Below are 13,432 nucleotides of genomic sequence, written 5' to 3'. Positions count from 1 at the left end.
TGTTATGGATGGAGAAACAGACCTGCACCACTGGATTTGATCAACTCAGTCAGCCACACTTAACCCTTTTTAGGATCCAGCTTCCACCAGCGCCTTTCCTGTCACTGATATTGCCTCTTCTACATGACAACCTCCAAAGTATCGATTTTGATTGATCACCTAGCAAGGAAGGAAAAGAAAAGGCAGAAGCCGATCTGTGAAAATATTATTTTATTTGTAGAGCTTTGCAATGAGCAGGGCTCTCAGTCATCATGCTCCAATTTCATATCACATGTTTGTCCAAACCACACAAGAGCCTTATGGTTATGCAAGGAAGTCTCGCTAAAGTTGCAGGCTGACACCACGCCAAAGACGATAAGCCCCAAGACAAATTTCCATCCTCCTCTCTCGCATGGACAATGAAACTTTTGAACTTGAACTTTGGGCTGGGGATGTTGACGGACTCCTCAACGCAGAGGAAATGTCTCTTTGATGAAGGGCTGGAGGGCAGGGTTTCTGACCATTGTGGACCTGGCCTGGAAGACGCTTTTCATCGCAGCACTAATGGCTCTACCTAATCAGGCCTGATTGGGGCTGCTAAATAAATACTTTCTCCATTCATAATATCATGTGTAACCCAAGACAAAATCAATACCTCGACTGAACACTAATAGCTAGAGGCAGAACAAATGGCTCGGCTCTGGCTGCAATACATTTTTCAGAATGAATCCATCAGTGGCATTGGCATGGACTTATGTCTCTCTAAAATAAAGGCACATAGTTGAGGCTTTTTATATTCAAGAAGAAGATCAAATATCAGATTTAAATATTGCAATTTAAAACAGATTTATGCAAGCAAACAAATCAGAGAAAACGTTTGTTCCAAGCTATTAATGCCTATGCCAGGTGAGTTTTGTTCTCTCAAACAAACATTATAAAGTCATTATAAAAATCAATCATTCTTCAAATCAATCTTTCAGAAGCAGGAGTGAATCCCAAGATATTTAGAGGCAAGAGGGAACGAGAACACGACAGCAGCACCTACAGTAATGAGTGACGATCATAATGAAGCTGCAGATTTAAACAGGCATATATTCAGCAAACAATTAAATCATCAGTCATAGATGAATCGAGGTGTCTCCACTGGAGCCAAAGCTCGCTCATAAACACTGGAGGCAGACTAGACTTCTGTGGGCTCAGGAATAAATAAAGTAACCAGGCCTGACATCAGCGGCTAGTGAAGTGTTTGGTGGTGTGGACCAAAGGAAAACGTATGAAAGGGAGCTTTGTGTTGTAAGGAATAAATATAGACGGTCACAATCACGTTTGAGTAAAAGTTGACTGAGTTTGAAGGCTGTGAATTAAGTGAAATACCTAACCTACGACAGAAATTTCCCTCAAGAAATGCCCCTAAACAGGCTGAAAAGGACAGTCACATGTATTCATGAAAGATGTTTTCTTGTTGTGTTACTTATTTATTTCGTTTAAGCTCAGGTCACTTGGTGAGTTACTTGGCCAGCCTCCTCGCCACGTCTTTGTAGGCGTTTTCGATCTCGCTGTCAGCAGCACAGGTGTTGGTGAATTCATCACGAGCGTAGGCGTTCTTCAGATACCGCCACACGCCTGTCATGTTGGAGGGGATGTCATAGTTGCGGTACTTCTTTGCCACAACCTGGAAAAGAAAACAATGTAAGAGGTCCCATATTAAGCAAAAATCACTTTAAGTCTTTAGTGAAATTTGTGGGTTTTTGGCTTTCCTCCCAGCCCACAAAATGTGATATTTAATGACAAAACCTGTACTTAGTAGTGCTTATGAATGTAAAATCCTGACCTAAAACGAGGTGTTTGGATTTTGGGGATTTGCTGATGTCAGTGATTCCCTTTTAGACCAATCAGGAGCAAGTCTGACCTGATTGGTCCACCGGAGCCGATACCCTCGAACCCCCTCCAGCAGCGAGGAGTAAAATGCCAAAGTTGAAGAGCCATCACTGTTTTGTTTTGGGCTGTAAACAGCCACATAGTTCCATGCACAAGCTTCCCATCTCGGAAGAAGACAAGACTAAGTGGCTAAAGTTCATTTATCAAAGAAATGTTCCAGCTACACTCAGTAAAACTGTGCATGTGTGTGCTAGTCACTTCACGGCTGACTGCTTTTTCAACTTTGGACAGTACAACAGAGGGCTAGCGAATAGGCTGGTCCTGAATCCAGGCGCATTACCAACCATACGCTAACAAACCTCGGACCCTGGAAATGTGAGTATTTTAAATGTTGTGTGCTGTGGAGCAGATGTAAGAGCTTTTCTTCAGTGTCCCACTTTCTCTGTGTTAGCTTCAGGATGCTAACTTTAGCTGTGGTTAGCCTGTTGTTTTAGCCTGTAATGTTACAGTAAACGAGCTTTGCTGTTTTCCAAACATTGTGCACTCAGAGCTTGTGACTCCGCTCTCAGTGACGCGGAAGAGCGGGGCGGTATCAGCAGTGCCTCACTTACATATGAAGGCCACGCCCACTAACACAGAGCGTTATGAGAGCCTGGAAACAATGCTGCTGTGCTTGATTTATTGGCTTTTTGGACCAAAACATGTTACTACCATTTCATGAAGACATCAATGATCAGTATTAAACTGCTGAAAAGGAGAATAATATGGGACCTTTAACATTTACTTGTCTGATTTTTTTCACACCTGAGAGAAATATTTTAGCTGCACTACAGTGATGTGTTCTGTGCTTTCTGCTACATTAATGATCTGTCTTATTTCATTTCCTGATTTTCCTTGACCTGCTCCCTTTACTGCTTTTTTGTGAAAAATGAATAACTGTCAGTAAATACTACAATGCCGAGATTAAAAAAAAGTGGGTAGCGTGCAGCTGTGTGAGGCTGCTAATGTTATTGTTCACCTGCCAACAACACAACGACACTGCTGTTCACGACTTCATTCAAATGTGTTAACACATTTACCAAAAGGCCCAAAGAGAAGATTGGTGAAATGTCTCTGTAGATGTTATAAAACATGGATGTAGCCCTTTGGAAGAGCCCGAATAGCTGTCGTCATAATGGAAATGCTGACTCCAAATTACTTTCTGCAAAGATAGAAACACTTAAAAAGGTGGAGCTGAGATCATAGCCCAGCAACTTGGCAAACAGCTACTAATGAATCTGTCAGTGAAATAGACCTCGCCTCTATTTACCTTTAATTACTTTGAGCCTCATTACTGTCAAAATAGATGGGCTAAAGAAAAATCACCTCTGGATAAATGTCACGAGTACAGAAATGAGGTATAGAGAGAAGAAATGTAAACACGTTATACTTTAGGTAGACTCCTATAATGTGTCTTTTGGTTCTGAAGCCTGCCCCCTGTGGACACTTAAGAAACTGCAGTTTAATTTTCTTTTTTTACTTCTATCTTAGCTCCATTTTTCAACACATCAAGTTGCTGCTTTTTATGTGGTTAAAGATCCACAGATAGGGTAAGGCTGAGAGAGACAGGTCGAGATCAAGACAGAGGTAAGCCTAAAATTTCATTTGATATAGTTTAAACAGATTCAAAAAAGCATAATCTCTATAGATAGGGGTGCACCAATCACAATTTTCTGGCAGATCACCAATCTTTGAAAAGCCTGACCTGCAGATACCGATTTTTATTTTTTTATTTTTATAACTGACAGCATATGCATTCAATGTTCCAATCTTATTTTATTGAAACTCATTAATATTAACAATCATTAACAATACCTGTGAACCAATAAAATCTTTATGTTTTAACTTAACCAATAAAGTGTCCTAAGTTTTAGGTCTCAGAGCAAAAACAATGACTGGATGTCAGACCTTCACAGAGGGATAGAAGATAAGTTTCATATGTAAGGATGGGCCGACCCATGATCACCGATCACCGATCTCCCAAAATTAAGGAAATTGGCACAGATTGATCGGCCAGCCCATCAATCAGTGCATGCCTACTGTGGATGCCTTTTTTTTTTAGACAATTACAAATTACAGACTTTATAATCAGAAAACCACCCTTGAAACTAATGCCATCATGTCACCCATTGAACAGCCACTGCTTCAGTATCCAACAAAAAAAAGTTATGACTTGTTTTTATAATGTTACAAATTAAACTGATGTGCTGAATACTCCTGCTGCTGCAAGGACATGGCAAAATGAACTGGGTATGAATATCGATGAGGATCGATGGGAGGTGATATGGAATAACACAAGGAAAATCTCGGAGTGTAATCATGCACGGCTGTTACAATTCAAAATTCTGCACCGCCTGCAGATTTCTCACAGCTGAAGATACAAAATGAATCCCAAATCTTCACCTCTGTGTCTATAATGTAAAAGTTCAAGGGTTTATGTATACTGGGTTGGCATTCTACAGGATATGAAAAAAAAAAGGTATATCTCTCAGTTTGAATCCTGTTTCTTTACTTTTGGGTCACCCATGTCAGGATGGCATTGTGGGTAACTGCTAAAATACAGACTGTATGATTCTTACATATGCTGCAAAGAGGAAACCACCATCTAAAGCAAACTGGCATAAGATTATCATGGGATGTTTTCCTCTCAAATATCTGACTTGTTTGCTTCACTCAGAAAAAACACTCCTTGCAAATATGGACTCTATCACTTTGTTTCCCCGGGCTCTACTGTTGCTTAAACCCTTGTGAACATTGGACTGGACTAACTATAGACACTGCCTTGTTTTAAAGGAAAAATTGAATAATAAGAAAGGACCTTGTGAATTGTATCTTCTTTTATACTTGTCAGCTTTATTTTGTTAACAGTACCTGTGACGGATGTGTGTACACCAATTTTGTGCTGAACTTTTTGTGTGTTTTGTTGTTTTTTTTATTAAAAAAGGAAAAAGTAATAAACACATCTGTTAAAAAAAGCACAGTCTGGGCCGTATTTATGGTGACTGTAGAATGCAGAATAAGTTGGAAAGTTTATCATTTAATATCAGCTCTTCTGTAAGGACACTCCAAATGTCTAAGCATTTCAAACCCTAATTTTTTATGTCTGCAGGCCTGGAGTTATGTTCCCTGCTCGTTCTCCAGTCAGACACTAATCTTCATCCCAGGGTTAAAGTTAAAAAAAACAGTAAGTGTAAAGAGTGCCTCATCCATCCACTCTCCCTTTTTACCTTGACTATATGTAGTTTAGGCAGCAGGTTGCAGTCAGCCAGAGTCAGCTCACTTCCATCCAGGAAGAGTCGGTTTGACCCCTTCTCCTCCTCCATGCTGTTTGCATCGATCTCATCAGTCAGAGGGCTGTTCATGTAGTCGTCCAGCTTGTTCAGCGCCTTGGTCAAACCTTTCTCCAGGACTGAACACATAAACACACACACAGACGCTTAGATAAATATGAGATAACAAATGTGGCATTTGACCTGTTTTGTGATAACCCCACTAGGAGGCAGCACAGCTGTGTGATGGAGTGAGAGAAAAGCCTCAAACATTGGACTCTGCTACTACCTAGTGGAGGAAAGAAATAATGTTTTTGTCATTGTGCTGTGTGAGAGTGTGAGCCTGTGTGCGTCTGTGTGTGTAAATGGCACAAAACGAGCAGCCCACCAGCGTTGGTCTCTGGTTTGGTGTTCTTGATGTAGGCTGAGAACTTGGCGAAGATGTCGTTTCCAGCTGTGTTCGACTCTCTGTGCTTGGCGGCAAGTTTGGGATACCTGAGCAGACGAGAAAGGGGGGACAGAGGCAGGAGACGCAGTCAGAGGGAAAAAAAAGCATCTGGATAGCATTAACACCTGGACTGGAGCTCGGCTTAGACTGAAAACATGTTACACACTCACACTGATGTTGGCCGCCTGCCCCTTTAAGCTCCCTCAAACCGAGGTCCATTTAATGTAAAAAACTTTGCAGGCAATAAAAAACTGATTTAGTTAATCTGACGTTTTTCTCTGCAACTGCTCAAACACAGGCCACATTTTTATGTTCATGAGAGAATGAAAATAAGAATATAATAAACCTGTCTAGATTTTACTCCTTTTAAAATCAGTGAAAAAGAAAAATTTTCAGACTTTGTTTTTAAGCACTAAAAGTGAAAAGTTCCTGGGACTCACTCACAAAAAGGTCACAGTAATTGTAAACAACAAACATCTGAATCTCTAAATCTGTTTCACTTTACTGACTTGGTAACTTTTTTTTGTCCATCCAACAACTTGAGTTGTCTTTTATCCTGGACTACTGTTGTAACACCTCATAATCTACTTACTTTGGAGGGCATAGCATTTCCTCCAGAAACTCCTCAATCTTGTTGATATCGGTTTTCACTTCCCCGTTGAAGGTGACGAAAGGCGGGTGTGTTCCCGGGGCCAGGTTGTGCAGATCTGCTGGTTTCCTAAAGAAGTCACAGAAAAAAAAACACAAGGTCAAGAAGACACCAGCAGATGCATGAATGAGTTTTAAGCTTGTGTTTCTGTGCTCTTACCTTTTAAGGTCAACAGTGGTGACATTAAAGACGACCCCTTTGAGCCAGAGGATCATGAAGAGACGCTGAGAGAAGGGACAGTTGCCGATGCTTTCTCCATCGTTGCCAGCCTGCACACAAACAAAATTTCAGGGGATCAATTCAGGTGATTAAATGTAACACAAACAGGTAAAATACCATTAAAGCAACAATAAAAAATCCCTCTTTTCAGCCAACACTCAACTATTACATTAATGACTCAATCTGGTAATTTTCAGGCAAAGTACAAACATTTAATGATAGTAGGGCCTCAAATATGAGATTTAGTGCTTCAGAAGCTGTACAACAGGGGTGGCCAACCTGTGGCTCGAGAGCCGCATGTGGCTCTTTGCCTTTCGATGTGCGGCTCTTTGATCCGTTCATAAAAATAAATATGCATATATTGTAATGATTGTTATCAATCTAAAATGACATAGCGATGGATTTATGCCAACGTTGGGGCAAATATTGATCAATACTTGGGTGATAAGACTTATACTTAGGTTTCGGTTTCTCTTCTCTACATGTGCTCCTCTCAATTGCTCATATGCACATGACTATCTGGATAGATAGATAGAATTTTGTCTCTTCTCGGTAAAAATAGGAATTTGTCTTTTGGTTCCAAGTACAAATTTAAACACACTTAAAAACACAAAAAATCTCGCTGTGAAAATTGTAAATGTATTGTTTTTCATTCGAGGTCGTTTTGTTACTGTGTGAGAGGTAGTGCGTTTATAAGACCACATGTGTGATGTGGCTCTAAAACAGGACTAATGGTTTGTACTGCACGTTGTTGTGTCAGCCAGGAGAGAGGGCTGCTCTATAAATAGAATAATGGTAAAATATGAGAGGGCTCATTTACTTTTTAACAACAGGAAGTGGGTTAACTGTTATTTTTTTTCTTACCATTGTTTGGTTGAGATAACACATTATTTCAAGGACTGTGGATGTAAATTGGCTTTAAACTTACTCTGGTACATTGCATCAAATGGTGACATTTATGTTGCACATTGCACCTGGTCCTTTTATATATAACCTCTTAAGACCCAGCGTCCACACATGTGGACGTTAAATTTCTGCCTCTCAGACTCATGATACTTTATTTTTATTAATACTTTGACCTATCAGCCACATTAAGGCACACTGCCCACATCATCTTTTGAGGAAATCACAACATTACAGTTTACATTACAGTATTTTAGTGAAGAAAACAACATATTTAAGTACAATAACACCACTAACAAACACATTATGAAGAACTTATAACACAAATAATCAAATCTCTCATACAAAGACAAAGTTTAGTAATTGTACTTATTAGGTCTTACTAATACAAAATAGCAAGGTAAATTAAAAAATGCAGACCAGACAGAAGCTCGGGTCTTAAGAGGATAAATTAAATGAAGGACTTCAGTTAACTTTATAAACATCTTAACAACTTTCTGATGTACTGATAACCACATTTTTGGATGCGCAGTAATATCAAATAGCAATAAGGACATGGTTTTACAATTCTACAGATTCATTTAGCGGACGCTTCTGTCCAAAGCAACGTACAACACAAGAATGAATTTAGACTGGAGAGAATAACCTATGTCAGTAAAACAAAGTGCTCAAAGTTATTTTGGCCATAGGTGCTGCCATCTAGTGCTCGAAAAAATGCTCTTACTTTTGTGATTATTATTTTTTTCAGCATCTAAATATAATTTAGCCACAACTTACCACTAAACAACGTTCAACCTTCAACAACATTCAATAATCAGTGCTAAATCTTCACAAAGAGATTTGTGGATACCAAATAAAGCATGAAAACAATCAGTACCGGTAAAGCTACCTTGAAAGGTTTTAAAAGACTGAAGTTGGACGAAGCAGAACTGCAGCAAAAGTTCTCCAGGGAGAAATCACTCAAGCAAAGCCTGGGAAATGAAATATAATAACAGTGCACCTACAATTTCATAGTTACAGAAAATGAGGCCTTGTTTGCAGTTCAGTTTTACAAATCAAGATTCAAATGATTTAAAAAATAGCTGAATGTCTTTTACAGATAAAATGACAGTTTTTGTCCTTTTTTTAATGATAGCAAGAAATGTGTTTGAGCCTGAAACCACTTTCTGACTGTTAAGTAAAGCACTGACAAACTTCTCATAATTACTCAAGAGATATTAGCGTTCGGGTCAGAGTGTCTCGAGATGAGCTAAATCTCATTGTAGAACTGACCCCATCTGTTGATGACCTAGCTTCATTTCTGCCTCTTCAGCCATTTTCTCGACAAAGAGGTCGAGCTGACCTGCATTTCCTGTGAGTGGCACAATTACTATTGCAAAGTTCCTCACACTCACACTAAAAATGATCTGTTTAAGCTAAGGGACTAATGAGAAAACATGAGTTTCAAGTCTATTCTGACATGACAACACTCGTACTGACTTCCTCTGCACTTGTACTGAGCTCATGTGTCGGCAGGTATGGCCTCTAGGAAAAAATCAGCTGTGACACATGAGCCTCTGGTCCAGATGAATTATATATACATACCATCAGCTGGTTCACTGACCAGAAAGGCACAGAGTGAGGGGTCAGAGCAGCAGGCCCTCAGCCACACAGAGGCTTACTACACACGGTGAAATAAGAGCAATGACCTCAGGGTCAGCTGAGGTTTGACAGCAGAGAACTTGTGTGGTTTCTGACATGTTGGATTACACTATTGAACAAACAGTTCAAAGATTGAAGTTACACAAAATTTAGCATTATTATTGCATACTAAGAAATAGCGAGATGAAGATCTGAAAAATGTCTAACTAGATGCAGAAACAGCAGTCAAAGAGAATTTATGAAAGAAAAATATGTGGGACATATTTTACATTCAGCACGTTTCCCTCAGTTCACTGCTCCCAGCAAATGCCAGAAAACAGAGCTGTCAGTCTGAAAAGTAGCTGAGCCAACTGTATGAGCTCCAGCCATTGATGCTGGGTGCTCTCATGCTGCCTGGGTGCATGTGATGCTTCAGTCTGGGCATTGTTGTGGCTGGGCTCAGCAGCGGGGCGGTAACACAATACACACAGAGGATGATAATAATAGCCAATCAACATCTAGAACATGGAGGACAAAAGCTGTCACACACAACTGAGCCTGTGGGCGCAAGGAGCGAGCCGCTGAGTGATATGAGGATGAGAGGGGTCCACTGGCTCCAGCATTACCTCACATGATCCCACACATACATGAACATACATACAACATATAGCAGGAGTGGCCAACCAGTCTGAGACCAAGAGCCACAAAATAACCGTGGTGCTCCAAAGAGCCACATCACACCGTAAAAATCGAAACACTTTCAGTTTTCAAAGCGAGATTTACTGTGTTTGTAAGAGTGTTTAAATTTGTACTTGAAGCCATGTCAAAGACAAATTTCTGTTTATACTGCTCAAAGTTCCATCTATCTATCTATCTATCTATCTATCTATCTATCTATCTATCTATCTATCTATCTATCATCTACCTATCTATCTATCTATCTATCTATCTGTCTATCTAACTATCTATCTATCTATCTACCTATCTATCTGTCAATCTATCTATCTATCTATCTATCTATCTATCTATCTATCTATCTATCTATCTATCTATCTATCTATCTATCTGTCTGTCTGTCTATCTGTCTATCTATCTATGAGCACATAAGTGATTGAGAGGAGAACATATAGAGAAGAGAAACTGAAACTTAAGTATCAATCTCATTACCCAAGTATTGATCAATACTGATCCCAACGTTGGCATCAATATATCAATATTTAAGGTTGATCAGCACACCACTTCTCATAAAAATATACTTGCATATAAATATTTTTCTTATGAATGGATCGAAGAGCCGCACACTGGAAGGCAAAGAGCCACATGCTGCTCTTGAGCCGTGGGTTGGCCACCCTTGACATTTAGTATTAAAGCGTCAAATCTCTTTAGCTCACAGGCATTTTCTTTAAATAAAAGATATCTGATTAATTGGAGAATGGCTCTTAGATTTTAAATGCAGCTACATTTTTCACCCATTTTAACAAATACTGAGTGAAATTCTGTTCACAAGACATTTAAAGGGAAATCTCTCCATAGATCACCACTTTCATTCATTTCAGAGACCTAAGGATTCAAAAGAAACGCTCTATCAATGCTGTGGTCCAACCAAGAACTCTTGTCTGCCCGAGTCCAGGATTTGGATTTAACAACCCTTAGCGAGTACATTTCTGCAAAAGCTATATCATATCCAAGCTTTTCTAGATAATGAGGCTGTTGCTCTCAATCCTGGTTACAATACTTAAGAGTAAGTGGGTTAGAAAGTCTAAGATTAAGCTATCATTCAAACAATATGCAACACTGAGTCGAATCTCTGGTGGCAAATTTTATGAATAAAAGACACTTTAAAAATACAGTTTAAGAAGAGCTGAGGCTTAAAATGATCCTCAGCCACTAGGTGTAGTTCACTGTACATTTAGGTCAGATCTTAGACGGCAGCAGGAGCAGGAGCAGGGAAAATACACCCAGCTATAAGTATTGTGCATGAGACTGGCTTCAACAAAAGACAGCTCAGGCTCTAACTACATGTAAGCTAAAACTAAAATGATCCAACACTGTCTATAAAAATGAGTCTCATAGAGCAGAGGATGATGCAAAAGCATGGCGTATAAAAGGATAATGACCCACACCTCATGTCAGTGAACTTTCAGTCACCCGGCAGACCAGTTTCCAAGGTGATGGGTTGGCTGAAAGCAGCTTCCACAGCAGCTAATTGGGTCAGTACATCAGCAGTGAGCTCTTCCACCTGCCTGCATCTTACCTGCCTCAGGTATTCTCATGTACCTTGAACATTTCCCACAAGGCCTTGAATGCATGGGGATCAAAACAACACTACAGCATCTCCAAACATTAAAACCTTCAGCATTATTGTTCTTTTTGAGGTGGTATTCTCAAGCTCCCGTCGATGCATTTATAAAAACATGCAACACAGCAGCATAAAAAGGCATATTTAATAGACTGTGGTTATCAAAGAGGGTTATCCCATTATGCATTTCTGAATGGATTCTAACAGTAAAGCTGCTTTTTAATGTGTGAGTTTGGGTAATGCTGCCTCCCACCATCCACAAGCAGCTTCAGTGTCACTGTCACAACAATCCCAGGTCAACATGGAGCACAGTGTGCCAGTGCTGCTGTAACTCTACCTCTGCTATAAGGTTACATCAGCTTTCCACAACACACACCGCTGCTGCACTAAAAATATCTTTATATACTGTCTCTACTCTACATCAAAAGTTAAATTCAAGAAGCAAATACTGTCTCCATATTGTATCTGTCTTACCTTGACAAAAAGTTCAATTTCAGGGTCTCTGTCTGGACCATTAGTGGACATGGTGCCTGGTTCTGGCTGTCAACTTGATTCTTTTATTCTGAAATCTACAGTCCTTTAGGTATCCTTGGAGGTCTACATCCTCCAACAAGAGATGTAAAAAGAACTAGATATCTTCTCTCAGTGCTGGCAGTGATCAGCTTAGGCAGCTGTTTTTGGTCTTGCGTCCCTCAGTCCACCTTGTAGTCTCATAAAGTGTTTTTTTCTCCCCTTATCTGTGTCCTGCAGGTGAGGCTGAGAGTCGGTCCAGGTGGCAGGCAGACAGCCCTGCGCTCTGATTTGGACACAGATGGAGAGCAGAGTGAGCTCTCACTGACACAAAGTAGAAAACAGGTGTCAGTCAGTCTATAGCAGTGGGTGGAGCCGCATCCCTCACCCTCCCCTCTAACACACATCTCTGCCACCAGCTCCTCTTGCAACTGGCTCATCACTCCTGACCTGCCACCTCATGTTACTCTTACTTTTCTCTTTCTCCCAGGGTGATTAAAAATCTTTAAGGCTGCACCTCAAACTGTCCCAAATATCAAATATTATCAAAACTGTAGGATATACAGTATCTGTGTCTCATGTCATCAAATATTTGGGTGTCTGAGCTGCTGTATTCACATTCAAAACGATACGGTACCAATGCCCGGTACCTGACAATCAGTACCAGTACTCAGCAGAACCAGTTTTCAGTACTTTTTTGTGGTAAAAAATATCAATTTGTCACATCATAAAACATTACTTTAACATATTTGTTTCTCAGTGTATAAACTTGCAATGCTGTGTTCATGTCCGGCATGAAATATCGCCTACTCTTCCACTCTCTCACAGGCATAGGGATGCATTTAGGTACCTTAACATGGTACCTTTTGGTTTTAAGTGAATCAGTACCTGTGACTTTTGACAGAATTCGATCAGTACCTATAAAAGTAGGGCTGAACAATTATAATAATAGTCACGATTATTTTGATAGATATTGAAAGCACAATTAATAAACACGATTATTCATAATTTCAAAACTTGAGTATTTATTGAACTACAACTTGAAAGAACAATCAAAAATAAATTATTTTCTGGAATCCTTGGTTTCTTACGGTACTGATGGGGCACATGTCCTTTGCTAGTATAAATGTAACAGCCTCTGTTATCTCTTGATGTCTCTGAGTGTCCTTAATAGAGGACTGTGTTGACGTTGTGGCGCTGGCTGAAGTTGACGAGCTAGCACTTTTTCAGCTCTTTTGGTCCTTTAAAACTTGACCATAGACCACTTTGTGGCTGAACTTCAAATGGTTAAATAAATTGGTCGTGCTGCCTTGAGGAGCAGACACAACAGTGTGACAAATTTTGCAAGTAATGTCCTTCTGCTGGATGTCCGACGACTCAAAGCCAAAATGCTTCCAGATAACTGAAATAGTCCTACCTTTCTTGTCAATTAAAGGCTCCCTTTCTGCCATGTTTGTAAACCGCTTTCTTCACGTGTTGCTGATCTACAAACGCTGCTGCTGCGCACACAACACAGGTGCATTCACGGTGTTTTAACAGCGCAGGAAATTACATACACGCCGCGCCATGCGGCACATCAATTGTTTTATTCGATTATAACGTTTTTATGATTGTGAGTA

At 40.0% G+C, this 13,432-nt stretch overlaps 1 protein-coding gene across 2 annotated transcripts; it reads right to left on the bottom strand.

The window, feature by feature from the left end:
• Positions 1-260: 260 nt before the first annotated feature.
• On the bottom strand, positions 261-13,307 carry clic5b (chloride intracellular channel 5b). 2 transcript variants are annotated; one of them, XM_074685093.1, is made up of 6 exons: positions 13,231-13,307; positions 6,422-6,531; positions 6,206-6,331; positions 5,554-5,660; positions 5,124-5,305; positions 261-1,651 (listed from the first exon to the last, which is right to left on the bottom strand). In XM_074685093.1, the coding sequence occupies exons 2-6, from the start codon at positions 6,475-6,477 to the stop codon at positions 1,487-1,489; spliced, it is 636 nt and encodes a 211-aa protein (XP_074541194.1). In that variant the 5' UTR covers positions 6,478-6,531; positions 13,231-13,307; the 3' UTR covers positions 261-1,486. The 2 variants fall into 2 exon arrangements, with proteins under 2 accessions (XP_074541194.1, XP_074541193.1); XM_074685092.1 differs by lacking the exon at positions 13,231-13,307 and adding an exon at positions 11,778-12,093.
• Between the last annotated feature and the right edge of the window lie 125 nt (positions 13,308-13,432).

This window comes from Halichoeres trimaculatus, unplaced genomic scaffold (genome assembly GCF_033239565.1).
Source record: "Halichoeres trimaculatus isolate MK-OKI-2021-1 unplaced genomic scaffold, fHalTri1.1 fHalTri1_scaffold_13, whole genome shotgun sequence".
NCBI classification, from domain to species: domain Eukaryota; kingdom Metazoa; phylum Chordata; class Actinopteri; order Labriformes; family Labridae; genus Halichoeres; species Halichoeres trimaculatus.
This window is presented reverse-complemented; position numbering and strand designations above follow the sequence as displayed.

Excerpts from the sequence above, each read along its gene's own strand:
- clic5b (XM_074685092.1), bottom strand. The coding sequence starts at position 11,828 with ATGTCCACTAATGGTCCAGACAGAGACCCTGAAATTGAACTTTTTGTC. Across the intron at positions 6,532-11,777 it reads AAATTGAACTTTTTGTCAAG|GCTGGCAACGATGGAGAAAG; the intron begins GTAAGACAGATA and ends GTTTGTGTGCAG. Across the intron at positions 1,652-5,123 it reads CTAAACTACATATAGTCAAG|GTTGTGGCAAAGAAGTACCG; the intron begins GTAAAAAGGGAG and ends TTTCTTTTCCAG.